This window comes from Pelobates fuscus, chromosome 1 (genome assembly GCF_036172605.1).
Source record: "Pelobates fuscus isolate aPelFus1 chromosome 1, aPelFus1.pri, whole genome shotgun sequence".
Taxonomy (NCBI): Eukaryota; Metazoa; Chordata; class Amphibia; order Anura; family Pelobatidae; genus Pelobates; species Pelobates fuscus.
In genome coordinates, this window is record NC_086317.1 from 335,204,636 (window position 1) to 335,226,401 (window position 21,766).

Below are 21,766 nucleotides of genomic sequence, written 5' to 3' on the forward strand. Positions count from 1 at the left end.
TGAGCCTAAACATGCCACTGTAGTACCTATCCTGAAAAAAAAATCCCTTGACGCGTCCTCCCCCCTCTAACTATTGTCCCATATCCCTGCTCCCTTTTTCCTCAAAGCTTCTGGAAAGATGTCTCTTTACCCGTATGTCTCACTTCCTCAATTCCAACTCTCTCCTTGACGCTCTTCAATCTGGCTTTCACCCTCTCCACTGTACTGAGACTGCTCTTATCAAAGTTACTAACGACCTAATCGCAGCTAAATCCAAAGGCCACTACTCCATATTAATTCTTCTTGACCACTCTGTTGCCTTTGATACCGTTGATCATGCTCTCCTTCTTCAAACTCTTCAATCACTCGGCCTCTGTGACTCTGTCCTCTTGTGGTTTTTTTTTAATTAATTTAATAATTTTTAATATATCAAAGATGGATATCTTGGCACTGTTCCCCGAATAATGATTTAAAGCGATTACTCACGATTTTAATTCTCTTAGATCCTAGAGGAAGTTTCACTAGAGGATTTCTACTTCCCACAGTAATCACAGATTAATTATAAAAATATAATGTATTGGTACAATAATAATAAAATTAATTGTAACATGCGTAACAATAATCAGTGAATATTTATGTATAACATAAGTATACAATATGGCATTGGTTTCACAACATAGACAGCTAAAAACCAGGGTTGTATGCAATTTAATAATAAAATTTATGATGGGACACTTCACTTAAAAACCAAATTCACAGAGAAGACAAAACTTCACAGAACACACAGCAGTGCAGCATAAAGCAATAAATTCTACCAGATTTTACATTTGCAGAATTTTAACTTTCCTAATTAAGATTCACTATCTTATCAGAACAAGTCAATACCTCTGGATAAAAATGTGGCATGCTAACATTTGGCAAATTTACCGTTAATTTATTGTTATCTTTATTCCACCTGCAGGAATGGAATTTTTATAACCATATATTCCTTAGCTAATTATGATTTTAAATAATTGAAATCTGACTTTATCCAGATATATATTCCTACTATTAATAACATTTATTAATTGAATTTAATTACATAAAACCAGCATAATTACCAGTTAGGTTGTAGATTTTCTGTCAGTGTAGATATGTCTCAGGAATTTCGAATGCAAGTATGATGAGAATTGTGGAAAATATATAAAAGTTTTCAGTTCTAAAGTTATGTTAGTTGGAAAAGAAATATTAAGAATTAGGTGTTTCAACGAGAGTGTTTAGAGTGTCCAATGGGCCAAATCGATCGCTCTTCCCTTTGTCCTTACTTTTAAAAGGGAAAACTCACTGCACGTCACTAGTTGATAGGACCAATAGGGAACTGTAGGTGTGTCTTCCCTATAGACTATCATCTAGTTTTTGGTCAGTAGGTGGCACAATTACATCACCAAAAATTATTGTCAGGGGGTCCATTTACCTTTTTGTATAATGGGTTATCTGATTTTGTAATGCGTTTGACGTAAATTTCTCATATTTTATAGCTACTATCAATCACAGGACCTGTCAACTCAAGGACTTTTTCCCAGTCTTAGTGTCTGGGATATACCTTTAAATCTAGCTTTCTGACATGTCTAAACTTTTCTTCACCTCTTTCTTACAATGCAACTTTGTAAGATTCCATTATTTTTTTATTTTTTTTTATTTTAGAAAGTAAAATTAATTACTTAGTGTTATCTGTCATTTGATGTCTGGTTTTCCTGTGTGAAACTGTGTTTAAGATTATTTATACTCCACTATCATTAGTAAATAATATGATATTTCTTCATTGATATTATATCCATGAATATTCAATATTATTAACAGTACTAATTATATATGATTAATATAATATAGTAGGTTATAAGTGGATAGTGTGTATATGTATATATAATTATGTATACATTTGTCTCTGGGTTAGTTGTAGTATTCCATCCCCCTTTTGCTGTTATACATCATACCTTATATCAGGTTTTATCTTTAATGCTTACATTAGTCGCATTCCTTAGCTCAGACATGAAAGAGTGATAGAAAGATAAATTTTGTGTCTGTCTTAGCCTTGTAATACAAAATGGAGTCACCTCTGTTCTGAGGGTGACTGGCAGTATACACTTTTAATTTCTGTCTTAACACAAAATGTCTGCCGATATAAATATACTGACAGCTTCATATCCAGTATGTTGCCAAATCCTGTAGATTCCATCTTAAAAACATAGCCTGCATCCGCCCCTTTCTTACGCAAGATGCTACCAAGGAACGTGTTCATGCTCTAGTAATTTCCTGCATGGATTATTGTAATCCTCTCCTAATTGGTCTTCCCAAAAGCCGTATTGCCCCGCTACAATCTGTAATGAATGCCGCCGCCAGACTGATTTTCTAGTCGGTCCTCTCACACCTCACCCCTCTGTCAGTCCTTACGTTGGCTTCCTGTATCCTATAGGAGTCAATTAAAAGTGCTAACCCATACCTATAAAGCACTGAACAATTCTAGTCCCTTTTATATCTCTTCAGAGATCCATAGGTATGCCCCATCTCGGTCTCTCCGCTGTGCCCGTGACCTTCTCCTGTCCTTGCTCGCACCCGTATGGCCAACTCGCGCTTGCAGGACTTCTCGCGGGTGGCTCCCTTCCAAGAAATAGCCTTAAAATAGCGTTTAAAAAGTGCCTTAAAACCCATCTCTTTATGAAAGCTTATGGCCTCCCAGAGTAACCTCTACCTTATATACCTCTCTTGCACTCTCCTAAAGGGCAGCAGTCTACACTCTCCTCCAGTTCTGCTTCACTCCCACCTTATTTGATTGCTCTTTCCTGTCCTAATGTTTTTTATACCCCACCTCCTATAGATTGTAAGCTTGTTTGAGGAGGGTCCTCTTCAATAGGCATGTGCATGGGAAAAAATTTTGGTTCGGCATTCCGAAATTCGGGATTTTCGCAATTCGGGACTTCGGCAATTCGGCACTTCAAGACTTCGGAACTTCGGCAACTTCGGCACTTCAGCACTTCGGAACTTCGGCACTTCGAAACTTCGGAAATTCGGCAACTTCGCCACTTTGGAACTTCGGCACTTCGCCACTTCAGGAATTCGGCAACTTCGGCACTTCGGAACTTCGGGATTTCGGAATTTCGGGACTTCAGCAACTCGGGACTTCTCTTGCAGCCGCTTGGTAGATAACTCCCTAATTCCCACGGTATCAGGGAGTTATCTACCAAAAGGCTGAAAGACCTAAATTGGTCTTTCAGCCAAATTTACTAATACTAAGTAAAAATTACTTAGTATTAGTAAATTTTGCCACTTCTCACTATACCGTGAGTAGGGGCATGTCTAGTAAACATGCCTGTGACTGCTCACTGTTTAAAATTTTTTTTAAAAATAGTGCACCCACCCCTGAGCGGCGGGTGGGGGCCCTAAATACTAATAAGGGGTGGGGACCTAGTTTCCTCCCCCCTGGCCTCCACCCCTGAGCGGCAGGTGGGGGCCCTAAAAACTAATATGGGGGGGACCTAATGTCCTCCCCTGGCCCCTACCCCTGAGCGGTGGGTGGGGGCCCTAAACTAGAATAAGGGGGGAGACCTTATGTCCTCCCCCCTGGCCCCCTCCCCTGAGCGGTGGGTGGGGGCCCTAAACATGAATAAGGGCGGGGGACCTAATGTCCTCCCCTTTGCCCCCACCCCTGAGCAGTGGGTGGGGGCCCTAAATTGAAATAAGGGGGGGACCTAGTGTTCTCTCTCCTGACCCCCACCCAATTTGATTAAGTAACCAATCAGAGAGTTATGAGTCAAATTACACAGCGTGGGAAAATTCCAAAGAACTTTCCCACGCTGTGTAAAATGACACAGAGCACTCTGATTGGTGGATTTCAAACGAACCAATCAGAGTGCTGTGACAGATACACCTGAGCCTAATTGCAGGGCATGGCAAGGCTTTATAAGCCTTCCCCTGCCCTGCAGAGATCAGTCTGCGCTGAGACCTCCATGGGTGAAGAAGATGGATTTTTTTATTTTTGCGTTTTTTTTTTATTTTTTATAATTGCGTCGGTTATTATGGTTTTTTATTTGGCCTTTTTTGGGACTGAAAAAAGAAGATTTTAGAAGAAAGAAAACATCAAATGGTAAGATTTTTTTTACAGGTACCTAGTTAAAGGTCCCCCCTCATTATTTTTAGGGTGAGGGGGGTAGGTAGGGGGTTAATTTTTTATTGGGGGTGAGGCGTGACTAGGGCTTTAGAGACCCCCCCTTTTTCCAATTTAGGGCCCCCACTCGCCGCTCAGGGGTAGGGGCCAGGGGGGAGGACATTAGGTCCCCCCCCTTATTTTACTGTAGGGCCCCCACCCACCTCTCAGGGGTGGGGGCCAGGGGGAGGACAATAGGTCCCCCCCCCATTATTTTACATTAGGCCCCCACCCGACGCAATACAAAAAAAAATGAGCACAAAACAAAATAATCCATCTTCACCCGGCGAGGGCTCCGCGCAGACTGTTTTTTAATTTTTTTTATAACAGTGAGCAACCACTGGCTGCTCACTGTTTAATAGACATGCCCCTACTTGTGGTATAGCGAGTAGGGGCGTAATTTACTAAAACTAAGTAATCTTTACTTAGTATCAGTAGATTTGGCTGAAAGACCAATTTAGGTCTTTCAGCCTTTTAGTAGATAGCTCCCTAATACCGTGGGAATTAGGGAGTTATCTACCTATTCATTCCTGTCATTACATTGCTGGCTAAGTAACTTGTAAACTAAGTAAATGAGCACAAAACAAAATAATCCATCTTCACCCGGCGAGGGCTCCGCGCAGACTGTTTTTTTATTTTTTTTATAACAGTGAGCAACCACTGGCTGCTCACTGTTTAATAGACATGCCCCTACTTGTGGTATAGCGAGTAGGGGCATAATTTACTAAAACTAAGTAATCTTTACTTAGTATCAGTAAATTTGGCTGAAAGACCAATTTAGGTCTTTCAGCCTTTTAGTAGATAGCTCCCTAATACCGTGGGAATTAGGGAGTTATCTACCTATTCATTCCTGTCATTACATTGCTGGCTAAATAACTTACATTTTATATGAATGTATGTTACTTGATTGTTGTAAGTGTTGCAAATGCTTACAGCTGAATCCTGGCTATGTTTGTATACTTTTTATTTCAAATTGTATGCAATGCAACATTCTTCTTCTTCCATTGGGTAAGTATATTAGTACTTAGGCAATACTGTGCTTCGGAACTTCGGCACTTTGACACTTCGGAACTTCGGCACTTCGACACTTCGGAAATTCTGTAATTTCGGAATTTTGGGACCTTGGCAATTCGGCACTTCGGCAATTCGGAAGTACCCGAATGTCCGAATTGTCCGAAATTTGTCCCAATTCTTATTCGGACCGAAATGAATTGCACATGTCTACTCTTCAACCTATAATTCCTGTAAGTTTTCTTGTAATTGTCCTATTTATAGTTAAATCCCCCCTCTCATAATATTGTAAAGCGATGCGAATTCTGTTGGCGCTATATAAATGGCAATAATAATAATCTCTCCTCAGACCAGGAAATGGCTGAATCCTCTCTGCCAGTTCTGGTGTTCCAATATTCTATTAAAATGTTGGACATATCTCTTGCCCAGCAGTAGTTTATAGGATTTTCCATTAATCTGGCATATACTGTATGTGCACATGCTGCAGCAGGGCTCATATGGGAATATATTTGAACAAGGTGAGTTTATCACAGTAATGATTTTTGGATTGAAAGGGAGCAGGACTGTAGAGCTCTTTACAATATAACATATACAAGGACATATATTGTTCCTGGCGTGTCTCTTTAATTCTACCTCAATGGTTGTACCTCAAAGGGACACTATAGGCACCCAGACCACATCATATCATTGAGATTTACCTTTAATCCTGCAATAATAATTCTTGCATTTATTGAGAAACTGCAATAAATGCTTTGCAGGGGTAATTCCACTTCTAGTGGCTGTCGACTAGTTGCTTCCAGGTCTTTAGCAGACTTTTGATGCACTTATCTGCACATCTCAACTAAGACCTTGGAAAAAGTCCACATTGGACACACTAATTCAGAGAAATCATGTTTCCACTATTCTCCCAGAATTTCCAGCTTAACTTGCAAATGAGCAAAGATATGCATCAGGTTTCAGACTTTCTACTGCATTTCTGCATGCACCTATAACAACGGAGGACTTTTTGTCAAACATAGCTTGCCTGTCTCTTTGTGTTCTGGAAGCATTTATAAACCATTTAAAGGGACACTCCAGGCACCCAGACCACTTCAGCTCATTGGAGTGGTCTGGGTGCCAACTCCCACTACCCTTAACCCTGCAAGTGTAATTATTGCAGTTTTTTTAAAACTGCAATATTTACCTTGCAGGGTTAAGTCCTCCCCTAGTGGCTGTCTATTAGACAGCCACTAGAGGACACTTCCTGCTTCATAGCACAGGTTTTCTGTGCTAGAGCGTCGCTGGACGTCCTCACGCTGTGTGAGGACCTCCAGCGTCGCTCTATTCCCCATAGGGAAGCATTGAAATTCATTTTCAATGCTTTCCTATGGGGTGCGCTAATGCGCATGCGCGGCATTGCCGCGCATGCGCATTAGGTCTCCTCGGCCGGCGGGCGAGATCAGTCTCGCCCACCGGCCGACGTAACCAGAAGGAGGAGCGGCGGGGGAGGAGGAAGCAGCGACGTGGGACCTGTCGCTGCCCCTGGTAAGTGACTGAAGGGGTTTTCACCCCTTCAGTAACCGGGGATTGGTGGGTGGGAGGGAGAGGGACCCTCCAGTGCCAGAAAAACGGATCGTTTTTCTGGCACTGGAGTTTCCCTTTAAATTCAGTCTCGTGATTTATTATGATATCTCCAGAACTTATCAATGGCATTACTTTAGCACAGTATATGGTTCACCGTTATGTATCTTTTATGTTATGTAATATTTTTACTTTAGGTTTAGAGTTAATGTAAGAGTTAAGGAGGTGTACTGTGAGAATTGTACATTGTATACTAATAGTGTAGTATATATACATACACTGATTTTTTTTTTCTGTATCCAAATAATTAAAAAAATCTGTATGTATGTGTATACATAGATATGGTTTTACATAATAGGACATTATAACAAGTATCTGTTCCTTAACAGGTCTTAAAATTAGGTAAATGCAACCTCAGACAACAACACATAACATATTACACCGTGTCATTATTAACAAAAATAAAGCCAAAATGGAGAAGCCATGTGTCAAAAATGAAGTACACCCTTACTGCTGTCATATGAAATAAGAAGCTAAGTATCAGACAGGTGCTACTAATCAAATGCCCTTAATTAATTGATTATCAGGAAGTGTGACCACCTCTAAAAAATCTAAAGTTTTAGCAGTTTGCTGATCTAGAGAATTCAGGTGTAAACACAGTGACCAGGATATTGGCAATGATCCTAGAGGAGCAATTGTTGCCGCCTATCAAACTGGGAAGGGTCACAAGGCCATATTCAAACAATTTAAAGTATATCATTCTACAATAAGAAAGATTACTCAAAAATGGAAAACATTCAGGACAGTTGCCAATCTTCATAGAAGTAGACATCCCAGCAAATTCACCCAGAGTTTAGACTATGCAATGCCTAGACAAATTGCTAAAAAAAAACAACAACAAAAAACCAAGAGGTACATCTCAGACTCTACAGGCCGCACTTAGCACGTTAAATGTTAAAGTTCATGACAGTACAATTAGAAAAAGACAAAACAAGTATGGTTTGTTTGGAAGAGCTGCCCGGAGAAAATATCTTCTCTAAAAAGAGCATGGCAGCACGACTTAGGTTTGCAAAGTTGCATTTGAACAAACCTCAAGACTTCTGGAATAATGTCCTTTGGAGAGATGAGACAAAAGTGGAACTGTTTAGCCATAGTGCACAGTGCCACATTTGGCAACAACCAAACACAGTATATTAGTACAAACACGTAATGTCAACTGTCAAACACGGTGGTGGAGGGATGATGATTTGCACTTGTTATGCAGTCACAGGACCTGGGAAACCTTGCACTCATTGAGTCGATCATGGACTCCTCTGTATACCAAAGTATTCTAGAGTCAAATGTGATTTATCTGTCTGACGGCTAAAGGTTGTCCAAAATTAGGCTATGCATGAGGACAATGATCCCAAGCACACCAGAAAATCTACAACAGAATAGCTTGAAAATAAAAGAATCAAGGTGTTGCAATGGTCCAGTCAAAGTCCAGACCTCAAACCAATTGCAATGTTGTAGTTGGACCTTTAGAGAGCTGAGCATAAACAATTACCATCAAACCTCAATGAACTGAAGCAAAGTTGTAAAGAAAAGTGGGTCAAAATTCCTCCACAACGATGTGAGAGAGTGATAAAATCGTACAGAAAATAATTACTTAAAGTTATTGCTTGGTTCTACAAGCTATTGAATCATATCATCATACAAGGTGTACTTAGTTTTTCACACACAGCTTCTCCATTTTGGCTTTATTTTTGTTAAATAAGTCATAACACGGTATAATATGCCATGTGTTGTTGTTCATCTGAGATTGTATTTACCTAATTTTAAGATCTTCTATGGAACAAATGATTGTTATTATGTACATATATATAAAACCATAGAATTCAAAGAGTGTGTGTGTGTGTGTGTATATATATATATATATATATATATATATATATATATATATATATATATATATATATATATATATGGAACATGGGGGGGGGGTACATTGACGTTGTGGCAGGCTTATGCAATGTATGATCATATAATGTAACTAAATACCCATTATTTTTTGCCTAGATAAGGTGTTTTTAAACAAAACCTTTTAAAAACTAATAAAATCTGTCAACATTGAAGTTGCTGTTTAGTAGATAGGAGAGTGCGCTGGATCTTGTGTATTGTTTATTATATATATATATATTTGAAAAGAGCACTCAGGGGATTATGTGAAAATTATAAGGCTTATTAAGTTCTAGTTTTAAAGGGTCACAGACCCACCAGGTATTCATCATTATACTTGACACTTCGTTTAGTAAAACACAATGTTAATTGAATGTTAATTAGAAAAATTCTGAAACCATGACAAGATTACAGCCCACAAGGAATTAATGTTAAATTCCTGGGTTAAGTGAAGTGGAAAGGAGATATCCAGTTCTTCCTTAGATGAATTTGACAACTTTTATAAATATGTTCATGTTCAATAAAAAAGGCTCTGCTATCTTGGTGCTGCAGCTGTTCATCTTAATAAAGCAGTACAGTAGCCATATAGGTTGAGATTTATCAAGGTAAAAATTGTTGCTAATCTCTGGCAAATAGCAAAATAAGGACCAACTACCATGGAAACCAATGAAATGCCTCTCAACATTTAGCCCTTTACTTAACACCTGTTTGTCTTGATAAAACTACCCATAGAATATGATATTTGGTGGTATTTCAGGCTATGATCCTGCTTTTTGTGTAGTCATCTTTTATGGGAAGCGGTTGCATGGCACAATCTTCTTATCATTATCTGGAATATTGAAACATATGTACCATTAACTGTTTAAAAAAACTTTGCACTTGGTATCGATCTGCAGCCAACCCAATGTTGTTGAACTATATTACAGCCACATTTTTTGGGTCAGTCAAATCTTTTATTTCTTTATGTGGATAAGCTTGTACATCTCAAATATATTTGCATAAAGTGCAACTTTTGCAAAGTCAATATCAAACATGTATACAGTGTTAAATCCAAATTTTAAGTTAAGTTATAATTATAGCAACCTTAGGATATACCAGTTGCTCCTAGCATTAGCAAATCTGTATAAGGATGCACCCATTTTTTATATAAACACATAAAAACATGGGCATTTCTATATAAAGTGAGGTACTAAGTGCCTATCATGCAAAAGAAGGCTAAAGAAATATCAAAAACACAAATAAACATGAATAGAAAAGCCTTATATTAAATGCTCTTTCTACCCCGCGGAGGGGGTATGATTGTAAAAATTGCAGGTACCATACTCGGGTAAGCGTGTGAATTAAAGAGACTGTTTCATGCAATTTCTACTGGTGTGGTATCAGATCCCAGGTATTAGGGATATTAAGAGTATTAAGCGATCATACAAAAGCATTAAGAAATTATAAGAAAACAAACAAACTGAGGAGCACAATGGAAGAGTAGTCCCTCAATTAAGATGCCCAACTCACTTCTTGCCAGGTGCAATATTATTGAGTTGTTCTAAGTTAGAAGAGCGCAAGTTTTAATTGGCTCCTGTACTTCAGCTTGTGCGGTATCTTGCTTAATGCTAGCTCCCTGGATGTCTTCCTCTGTGGCCTTACTTCAACCTGTAAGGGCCTTACTCCAACCAGTAAGATGCTCTGACAGCATTAGGCCAATATCTCCTGCTTGCAGAAATTCGGGTTTTGTGGGAGCGTCCACCCATTGTGTTCCCAGGCATAGAACTTTGAGGCTCACTCCAAGCAGGTAAAATACTTGAACCACCAGTTTATTCAGCAAGAAAAGCGGCGCTCAGAGTTGATGCGACCACTTAGTGTTCTGGTTAGCTCTGCCCCTCGTCAGCCAAATCTTGTTTTTGGGTTGTAGTGAAACAATAACGAGTTTGACACCCATACTTTGTAAATTTGTATTCCGCCTTAATTTCTTTATTACATTACTACAATGACACTGTGCATCAATCCATAATTAATATTTTTCACAAATACAATGTCTCTGTCCCTTTAAAATTACCGTACATGGATAATGTTCTGTTAATACACTATAGCTCTCTATCCTCCTCCTTCAATAAACGATGAACATTATCACTAGAATTTGATGTTCTTCAAAGATTATGTTCCTAAAAAGCTTGTTGCCTTTGAAGTGATGTTTATTTTCTTGACCTAAATGACAAAAAAGTATATGCATCTGAATGTAACTTTGTAGGACACATTGCGGCGTTGGTATAGCTTTTCATGTTGTGAGGCTTAATTTATTTTCCTTCGGAACAAATTTTCTTGTAGAGCGTGCACAAGGCAACGCATGCTGAGTGGATCCTTTGAAGGACAGCCTGCAAAGGAGAGATCAATTCTTAGTGTGCAACATCATATACGACAAGAAAGAAGGTAAATTTACCCTGCAAATCTGCCTCAGGGAACCATTGACTTTTTCCAAATCTATACCATCCATATTATTTTTTTTAGACAGAACTCACTAGATAAATGCTGTGCAGTGTGGCGGGGGTCACAAAAAATGAGAGCAATTTTCAGTAAATATACTTTTTTAAGATGTATTATTAGATATGCCATTTCATTCCCGATGAATCAGGTTATCAATTTAAGGATCAAAAGGGGGAAATGGTTTCATTATTAGGCACATAATACATCATTTAAAGGAGAATCAAGTACCCCAGACTAAGCTGGTATAAGTGATGTGCTTTTGAAATTCCCCTTTCAGTCTAAAGTTGTTTTTCATTTTCAATATATTCCACCATAAGAGGGTCAAGGTTTAATGAACCAGTTTTGTATTCATTGGCATTGTATTGGCTTTTTTCAGATCACTAAGACATGGTTCAAACAGTCAGAGGATCAGCAGGGGAAAGTCTTTGGAAACGCTGACACAGGATGTGAGTTTAATGGATAGAATCTAGACTGAACTGTCATTAGAACGTTACCTTGTTACATGTGTGCTCTCTTGCTATCATTATATAGTGCCTCAATAATAATTACAGATGCTGGTTTGTTTGTTCATATTACATATTACATATTGTGTAGTACTATTATTATTATTATTATGCATTTATATGGCACCAACATATTCTGCAGAACTTATAGAAAGGGGACATTTAGCGGTAAACAAGAGCTTACAATCTGTCAGGATTTTGAGGTAGGAAGATATGTCATTAGGTGCCTCCTGATTCTAAGGCAGTGATGTGACCACTGCTCGGGCAAGCCCTACTTTTAGTTTAAATAGCCCCTATTAATGTATTACCTCTTGCATACCAATATATTTTATTTTAAAAACCTAGGATAATATAACCTCAAACATTAGCACATAAATAACACTTTAATATAAAGTGCCTTTGTAGCTTAACTATGGCTCCAAAAATCTGGTTCTACACTACCAGACAAACCTAAACATTACTCTGCACTGCAAACCCGGTGGGTCCATGGCACACTCACCAGAGGTGAATTTCCATTTGCCATGGCTGCATTTTCACTTGCCAATGGCTAGTGGGCAAATGGAAAGTATGAAGCCTGGCTATACCATTTATATATTTTTAGTATATTGTAATAAGTCACCTAGTTGTTAGTAAGTACACATGTGTTTTAAAAACGTAAACCTGGTTTTATTATAATATGAAACTGTGAAAATGAAGAGCTAATGCTTATTGTTCAAGTGCCTCTAGGACTTAACCTTCCATGAAAATCTTCATAAGCAGATACTATTAAAAGAAGAAATAAAACTAATTTCAGAATGATATTTTAGTTATGGGTCAATGCAAAGTCAATGAAAAGGTCTCTCGAAAACTATGGTATCATTTTTAGACAGGGAGATATGGTCTTCATTATCAGATGACTAATCCCATTAGACTAGTTAGGTAGGCCAAGAGATTTCTGTGCTTTGCAGAGATTTTTGTTCCTAAGAACGGGGGTCAGACAGAAGAAAGAAGTTTGCCTTTGAATGTAGCTGAATATTCCACTTCATAATGTATACCTTTCTTTGCTTCCCGTTTCTTTCTGTAGCACTCGAACACAGTGAGGTACAGAAATGCACAGAGAGAAGACAGTGATATTAAAATGATCCAGGAAAAAAAAGAACAAGCAGAAATGAAAAGGTATATATACATTTTTATATATATGTATATTTATATACATAGTCACATAGCTGAAAAGAGACTTGCGTCCATCAAGTTCAGCCTTCCTCACATATGTTGTTGCTGTTGATCCAAAAGAAGGCAAAAAACCCTGTTAGAGGTGCTTCCAATTTTGCCACAAACTAAGAAAAAATTCCCCCAAAATGACCCCAAAATAGCAGTCAGATGTCTCCTTGGATCAAGCAGCTAATTAGAAATTATATCCCTGTATGTTATGTTTTTGTAAGTATTTATCCAATTGCAGTTTAAACATCTGTATTGACTCTGACAAAAAATATGCTATACTATTTTCCTCTTCTCATCCCTTACATCCTTTTTTTTATATTTGTTTTTGGGGGTTTTAATTTGTATTGTGTTCTTTTAAAGGAAAGTGCAAGAAGAGGAACTACGGGAAAATCATCCATACTTTGATAAACCACTTTTTATAGTTGGTCGTGAGCACAGGTTTAGAAATTTTTGCAGAGTGATTGTTCGTGCACGATTTAATGCGTAAGTATGAAAATGGTGCGTTACAATATATTTTTAGATCTTTTACCATTTATACCCTGGCAATGACTTTTCTTTAAAGTGATTCAGAAACCTGGTGATTCATCAGGAGAATGTGATGCTTTGGTTGAGGTGCTTTTTCACTTTGTTCAACAGAAGAGTGAAGTGACCTCTAAAGTCTATTTCAAGTTAATAAGAACTCAGCTCAAGCAAAAGCAGCAACACTATGCACAATTTGGGATACAGATTTAAAGTTCAAACTAAGGCGTCTTTTTCACAAAAGATCAACTTGGTTAGGTATGAACACTTACAGCATTGTCTAATATTCAGTATTAAAATACACTAAAAGAATAGGGGTGTTTTAGAAACATAATTTAAAGGACCACTATAGCCACCCAGACCACTTCAGCTCAATGAAGTGGTCAGGGTGCCAGTTCCATCTAGTTTTAACCCTGCAGCTGAAAACATAGCAGTTTCAGAGAAACTGTTATATTTACACTGAGGTTTAATCCAGCCTCTAGTGGCTGTCTCACTGACAGCCACTAGAGGTCGCTTCCGCGATTCTCACTGTGAAAATCACAGTGAGAAGATGCTGACATCCATAGGAAAGCATTGAGTAAGGCTTTCCTGTGGGTGGTTTCAATGCGCGAGCGGCTCTTGCTGCGCATGCGCATTCGGCGCTGATGAGGGCAGGAGGAGGAGAGGTCACCAGCACCGAGGGAGCCTGGCACTGGAGAAAGGTTTTACCCCCTTCAGCCCAGCGGGAGGAGGGCCATGAGGGAGGTGGACCTAAGGACTACATAGTGCCAGGAAAACAACTTTGTTTTCCTGGCAATATAGTGGTCCTTTAATAAAATAATCAAACCACACTAATACTTAACATTAAGTACAGAATCTTCAAAGTTTCCAATATATATAGAAGTACAAACAAAAAACCTAATAGTACATAGGTCTGGCACGGGGGCATGGGGCAAAATCTTGCCATGCCACTAACAAGAGAAGACTGGGAAGTTTCCTGTCTGCTGCCTCAAACAGTTTTTTTTCTAATAATTAAACCGTGTTGTGGTTTCTGTTTGCACAGTTGTGTAGGACTAAGGCAGCAGGCAGGAATTGTGTAGTGCCATATCTAGACCAGCACTGTGTAGGTTTGTGCATGGGCTGCTGTTCTGTGCTCTCAGTGCCCTCCAAACTTGGAATGTCCCATTGGAATATTTCCCAGTGGACTGCGATATCTGGACATACCAATTAGTATGTATGATGTCCTTTGATAAGTTTGCCATTGACCCCAGTGTGAGGTGAGGCATTGATCATGACTTTCACAATACACTGATGGCAATCAAGTTGGTGGGAAATAGTGATGTCCCGAACGATAGTCCCTGGCGAACATTGCTTGTTCGCGTTCGCCACGGATGGCGAACATATGCGATGTTCGGTCTGCCCCCTATTCGTCATCATTGAGTAAACTTTGACCCTGTACCTCACAGTCAGCAGACACATTCCAGTAGATCAGCAGCAGACCCTCCCTCCCAGGCCCTCCCACCTCCTGGACAGCATCCATTTTACATTCATTGTGAAGCTGCATTCTTAGTGAGAGGAGGGACAGTGTAGCTGCTGCTGATTTGATAGGGAAATTGATAGCTAAGCTAGTGTATTCAGTGTCCACTACAGTCCTGAAGGACTCATCTGATCTCTGCTGTAAGGACAGCACCCCAAAAAGCCCTTTTTAGGGCTAGAACATCAGTCTGCTTTTTCTTTTTTTTCTGTGTAATGTAATTGCAGTTGCCTGCCTGCCAGCCTGTGTGTCAGGCTCACAGCATATACTGTGCCCACTTTCCCAGTGCCACCACTCACTCACTGGTGTCACAATAGCTTGCATTTAAAAAAAAAACTTTTTTGACTGTAATATAATTGCAGTCAGTTTCCTTCACTAGTGTGCGTTTCAGGGCCTGCCCAGTGCCACCACTCACTCACTAATGTCACAATAGCTTGCATTTAAAAAAAACAAAACTTTTTTGACTGTAATATAATAGTAGTCAGTTTCCTTCACTAGTGTGCGTTTCAGGGCCTGCCCAGTGCCACCACTCACTCACTGGTGTCCCAATAGCTTGCATTTAAAAAAAAACAAAAAACTTTTTTGACTGTAATATAATAGCAGTCAGTTTCCTTCACGAGTGTGCATTTCAGGGCCTGCCAGGGCACAGTGCCACACCAGTGCAACTCATATCTGGTGTAACAGTAGTGTACATTAAAAAAAAAATACAATTTTGACTGTAATAGATTGAATAGCAGTTAGTTGTCTGCCAGCGTGTGTCAGGCTCACAGCGTATACTGTGCCCACTTGCCCAGTGCCACCACTCATATCTGGTGTCACAATAGCTTGCATTTAAAAAAAAAAAACTTTTTGGACTGTAATATAATAGCAGTCAGTTTCCTTCACGAGTGTGCGTTTCAGGGCCTGCCCAGTGCCACCACTCACTCACCGGTGTCCCAATAGCTTGCATTTAAAAAAAGCTAAACTTTTTTGACTGTAATATAATAGCAGTCAGTTTCCTTCAGTAGTGTGCGTTTCAGGGCCTGCCCAGTGCCACCACTCACTCAGATCTGGTATCCCAATAGCTTGCATTTAAAAAAAACTAAACTTTTTTGACTGTAATATAATAGCAGTCAGTTTCCTTCACGCGTGTGCATTTCAGGGCCTGCCAGGGCACAGTGTCACACCAGTGCAACTCATATCTGGTGTAACAGTAGTGTACATTTTTTTTAAAAAAATAAAATTTTGACTGTAATAGATTGAATAGCAGTTAGTTGTCTGCAAGCGTGTGTGCCTACAGCGTCTACTCTGCCAACTTCTGCCACTGCACAGTGCCACACATATCTGTTGTCACAGTAGCTTGCAGGCATTGTACCACTAATTGAAAAAAAAACTGACAGGCAGAGGCAGGCCACCCCGCAGGGGCCGTCGTGGTCGTGGTGCTGTGATTCCCTTTGGCCCTAGAATAATGCCCAGTGTTCAGAGGCCACGTACCCTGAACTCGAAAAGTTCTGAGGACATAGTTGACTGGCTAACACAGGACACCCAATCTTCTACAGCTTCCGCTCGGAACCTTGACGCACCATCCTCCTCCAGCTTAGCTTCGGGCACCACTCAAGTTACCACTTGCCTGCCGCCACCACCAACACTAGCACCACAGCCGCTGCACTTGGTATGTCAGAGGAGTTATTTACACATCAGTTGGAAGAAATGAGTGATGCGCAACCATTATTGCCAGAGGATGTAGATAACAGGGATATGTCTCAGTCAGGCAGCATTACACACGTACGGTGTGATGATGATGATGTTGTACCCGCTGCTGCTTCCTTTGCTGAGTTGTCAGATACAAGTGAAGCGGTTGATGATGACGATGTGTCCGTGGATGTCACGTTGGTGCCCGCTAGAAGAGAAGAAGAACAGGGGAAAGTTCAGATGGGGAGACAGAGAGGAGGAGGAGGAGACAAGTTGGAAGCGGGGGGAGGTCGTCGCAAGGAGCTAGTGGCACAGTCAGAAAGCATGCATCTGCACCCAGGGTCAGCCAGACAGCACGCCAATCAACGCATACTGTTACCACCACCAGAATGCCATCATTGCAGAGCTCAGCAGTGTGGCATTTTTTTTGTGTGTCTGCCTCTGACAACAGCGATGCCATTTGCAACCTGTGCCAAAAGAAACTGAGTTGTGGGAAGTCCAACACCCACCTAGGTACAACTGCTTTGCGAAGGCACATGATCGCACATCGCAAACGCCTATGGGATCAACACATGAGTACAAGCAGCACACAAACTCAAAGTCGCCATCCTCCTCCTGGTCCAGCATCTTCAGCCACATTAACCACTGCTGTCCTCCTTCCCCCCTCTCAACCATCCGCCCCTCCATCTCTCACCTTGAGCAATTCCTGCTCATCTGCCCAAGGTCAGGTGTCTGTCAACGACATGTTTGAGCGTAAGAAGCCAATGTCACAAAGTCACCCCCTTGCCCAGCGTCTGACAGCTGGCTTGACTGAACTCTTAGCCCACCTGCTGGTGGAATCTGAGGCGTTCAAAAATTTGTAGCTATTGGGACACCGCAGTGGAAGGTACCCGGCGAAATTTCTTTGCACAAAAGGCAATCCCCAACCTGTACTCGATTGTGCAAAAGGAAGTAATGGCATGTCTGGCACACAGTGTTGGGGCAAGGGTCCATCTGACCACTGATACCTGGTCTGCAAAGCATGGTCAGGGCAGGTATATCACCTACACTGTGCATTGGGTAAACTTGCTGACGGCTGCCAAGCATGGAATGCGTGGCTCTGCAGAGGAGTTGGTGACACCGCCACGACTTGCAGGCAGGCCTGCTGCCACCTCCTCTAATCCTCCTACTCCATCCTGTTCCATAACCTCCTCGGCTGAGTCCTCTTCTGCTGCTGCGTCTTGCTCCACATCAACGGCACCCCCCCAGCTCCCCAGGTACTGTTCCACATCCTGGATACGGCAGTCACGCCGTCTTGGGGTTGACTTGCCTGAAAGCAGAACGCACAGGTGGATCAGTGGCTGACTCCGCACCAACTGGAGATCGGCAAAGTGGTTTGTGACAACGGAAGAAATTTGTTGGCGGCATTGCATTTGGGCAAGTTGACACATGTGCCGTGCATGGCACATGTGTGTAATATGATCGTACAACGCTTTTGTGCATAAGTACCCAGGCTTACAGGACGTCCTTAAGCAGGCCAGGAAGGTGTGTGGCTATTTCAGGCGTTCCTACACGGCCATGGCGCACTTTTCCGATATCCAGTGGCGAAAAAACATGCCAGTGAGGAGCTTGATTTGCGACAGCCCGACACGTTGGAATTCAACACTCCTAATGTTCGACCGCCTGCTCCAACAAGAAAAAGTCGTTAACGACTATTTGTATGACCGGGGTGCTAGGACAGCCTCTTCGGAGCTGGGAATTTTTTTGCCACGTTACTGGACGCTCATGCGCAATGCCTGTAGGCTCATGCGTCCTTTTGAGGAGGTGACAAGTCAATCGCACCGAAGGCACCATCAGCGACATCATACCATTTGGTTTCTTCCTGGAGCGTGCCCTGCGAAGAGTGCTGGATCAGGCCGTAGATGAGCGTGAAGAGGAAGACTTATCAGCATCGCTTGCTGGACCTGCGGCAACGCTGGAAGAGGATTGTGAGGAAGAGGAGTCAGAGGAGGAATGTGGCTTTGAGGAGGAGGAGGAAGACCAACCACAACAGGCATCCCAGGGCACTCGTTGTCACCTATCTGGTACCCATGGTGTTGTACGTGGCTGGGGGAAGAACATACCTTCAGTGAGATCACTGAGGACGAGGAACAGGACATGAGTAGCTCGGCATCCAACCTTGTACAAATGGGGTCTTTCATGCTGTCGTGCCTGTTGAGGGACCCTCGTATAAAAAGGCTGAAGGAGAACGACCTGTACTGGGTGTCCACGCTACAAGACCCCCGGTATAAGCAGAAAGTGCCTGAAATGTTACCGAATTATGGCAAATCGGAAAGGATGCAGCAGTTCCAAAATCAATTAAAAAGTATGCTTTACACAGCGTATAAGGGTGATGTCACAGCAAAACGGGAATCTAACTGGGGAAGAGCTGAAAATAATCCTCCTCCTCCAACGACCAAGCCGGCAAGGACAGGACGCTTTACAGACGTGTTGTTGATGGAGGACATGCGGAGCTTTTTAAGTCCTACGCATCACCACAGCCCTTTGGGGTCCACCCTCAGAGAACGACTCGACCGACAGGTAGCAGACTACCTCGCCTTAACCTGCAGATATCGACACTCTGAGGAGCGATGAACCCCTTAACTACTGGGTGTGCAGGCTTGACCTGTGGCCTGAGCTATCCCAATTTGCGATAGAACTTCTGGTCTGCCCCGCTTCAAGTGTCCTGTCAGAAAGGACCTTCAGTGCAGCAGGATGTATTGTCACTGAGAAGAGAAGTTGCCTAGGTCAAAAAAGTCTAGATTACCTCACCTTTATTAAGATGAATGAGGGATGGATCCCGAAGGGACTGACAGTGGGCTAAAAAAGGTCTGATGAGGGGGACGTAACAGGGTGTTGCGGCTGCCGGCCCGCCGCGTGATATTTAAATCCCTAGCTCACCCCAGTACCTTGCCCTGTCGTGGTTTCCTGTTCCTGGTTTCCTGAGAGTGCTTTATCATTGTGAATCTGATTTCCTGGTATCCTGATCTTAGCTTTTCCCTGGTTATTCTGAATTCTGGTTTCCCTGACTTGGCTTGTGTAAACGGTATTGTGTATTTTCTGGCTTCCTTGACCTCGGCTTTACCTTTGACCATTCTCTGTCTCTAGCGTATTAGTCCGGCCATTCTAAGGTCCGGTTTACGCTCTGTCCTTTTATTTTCCTTTTCTTGCCTATGTATATGTTTACATAGTTTCTGCGTGCTGGACCACACTAGTAGTCATGACATTGGGATTAAACTGATAAGAATAGTACTACTTAACACACCACTCCTATCTGGTGGCACATTAGATTGCCCCAAATTTGAAGTAGGAGGACCGGCCAAGCATCTTTTTCCATCTCCCGGTTCCTAAAATCGATGCCTTATATACACGTCCCCTGATAGGGGACGTAACAGGGATTAAACTGATAAGAATAGTACTACTTAACACACCACTCCTATCTGGTGGCACATTAGATTGCACGCGCAGTGCCCCAAATTTGAAGTAGGAGGACCGACCAAGCATCTTTTTCCATCTCCCGGTTCCTAAAATCGATGCCTTATATATACGTCCCCTGATAGGGGACGTAACAGGGATTAGACTGATAAGAATAGTACTACTTAACACACTACTCCTATCTGGTGGCACATTAGAATGCACACGCAGTCCATTTGCACAACTGCAAACTCCCAATTTGCACAAGGTTGATGCCATTGAAGGTCTCTTCCTGCACCCAGCCACGTACAACACCAAGGGTCCCTGAAAGGTGACAACAAGCCCCCTGTATTTTTTTTTTAAAATGTACACTACTGTTACACCAGATATGAGTTGCACTAATGTGATACTGTGCCCTGGCAGGCCCTGAAACGCACACGTGTGAAGGAAACTGACTGCTATTATTTCAAAGTCAAATTTCTAGTTTTTTTTTTTTTTTTTTAATGTACACTACTGTTACACCAGTGATTGGCCCACGTCATGCCTACGCCCCCAAAACGTTCGTGTTATGTAGATAACAGGGATATGTCTCAGTCAGGCAGCATTACACACATGGACGTACGGCGTAATGATGAGGATGTTGTACCCACTGCTGCTTCCTTTGCTGAGTTGTCGGGTACAAGTGAAGCGGTTGATGATGACGATGCGTCCGTGGATGTCACTTGGGTGCCCGCTAGAAGAGAAGAAGAACAGGGGGAAAGTTCAGATGGGGAGACAGAGAGGAGGAGGAGACGAGTTGGAAGCAGGGGGAGGTCGTCGCAAGGAGCTAGTGGCACAGTTAGACAGCATGCATCGGCACCCGGGGTCAGCCAGACAGCACGCCAATCAACGCATGCTGTTGCCACCACCAGAATGCCGTCATTGCAGAGCTCAGCAGTGTGGCATTTTTTTTGTGTGTCTGCCTCTGACAACAGCGATGCTATTTGCAACCTGTGCCAAAAGAAACTGAGTCGTGGGAAGTCCAACACCCACCTAGGTACAACTGCTTTGCGAAGGCACATGATCGCACATCACAAACACCTATGGGTTCAACACATAAGTACAAGCAGCACACAAACTCAAAGCTGTCATCCTCCTCCTGGTCCAGCATCTTCAGCCACGTCAACCACTGCTGTCCTCCTTGCCCCCTCTCAACCATCCGCCACTCCGTCTCTCGCCTTGAGCAGTTCCTGCTCATCTGCCCACAGTCAGGTGTCTGTCAAGGACATGTTTGAGCGTAAGAAGCCAATGTCACAAAGTCACCCCCTTGCCCGGCATCTGACAGCTGGCTTGTCTGAACTCTTAGCCCGCCAGCTTTTAAGCTGGTGGAGTCTGAGGCGTTCCAAAAATTTGTAGCTATTGGGACACCGCAGTGGAAAGTACCCGCCAAAATTTCTTTGCACAAAAGGCAATCCCCAACCTGTACTCGATTGTGCAAAAGGAAGTAATGGCATGTCTGGCAAACAGTGTTGGGGCAAGGGTCCATTTGACCACTGATACCTGGTCTGCAAAGCCTTCAATGAAATCAGTGAGGGCAAGGAACGGGACATGGCTAGCTTGGTATCCAACCTTGTGCAAATGGGGAGTTTGTGGTTGTGCAAATGGACTGTTTGCGTTTTTTTGCAGTGCGTTAAACGGGGAGTTTGGTCTGTCACTGTGAAGCGGGCGTAACCCTTACACTACCTGATCGATACAACATCATACCTGATGTTTTAAAGCACGTTATTCCAAACAATTTAGGAATGT

General features: G+C 42.0%; 1 protein-coding gene across 1 annotated transcript in view; it reads left to right on the forward strand.

The window, feature by feature from the left end:
- The window catches only part of NALCN (sodium leak channel, non-selective), a 550,494-nt gene that overhangs the window by 491,664 nt on the left and 37,064 nt on the right, over positions 1–21,766 (forward strand). The window contains exons 20-23 of the mRNA XM_063425294.1: positions 10,988–11,089; positions 11,520–11,589; positions 12,710–12,801; positions 13,207–13,329. Of these exons, the coding sequence (XP_063281364.1) occupies positions 10,988–11,089; positions 11,520–11,589; positions 12,710–12,801; positions 13,207–13,329 (387 nt within the window). The remainder of the gene's footprint in view (positions 1–10,987; positions 11,090–11,519; positions 11,590–12,709; positions 12,802–13,206; positions 13,330–21,766) is intronic.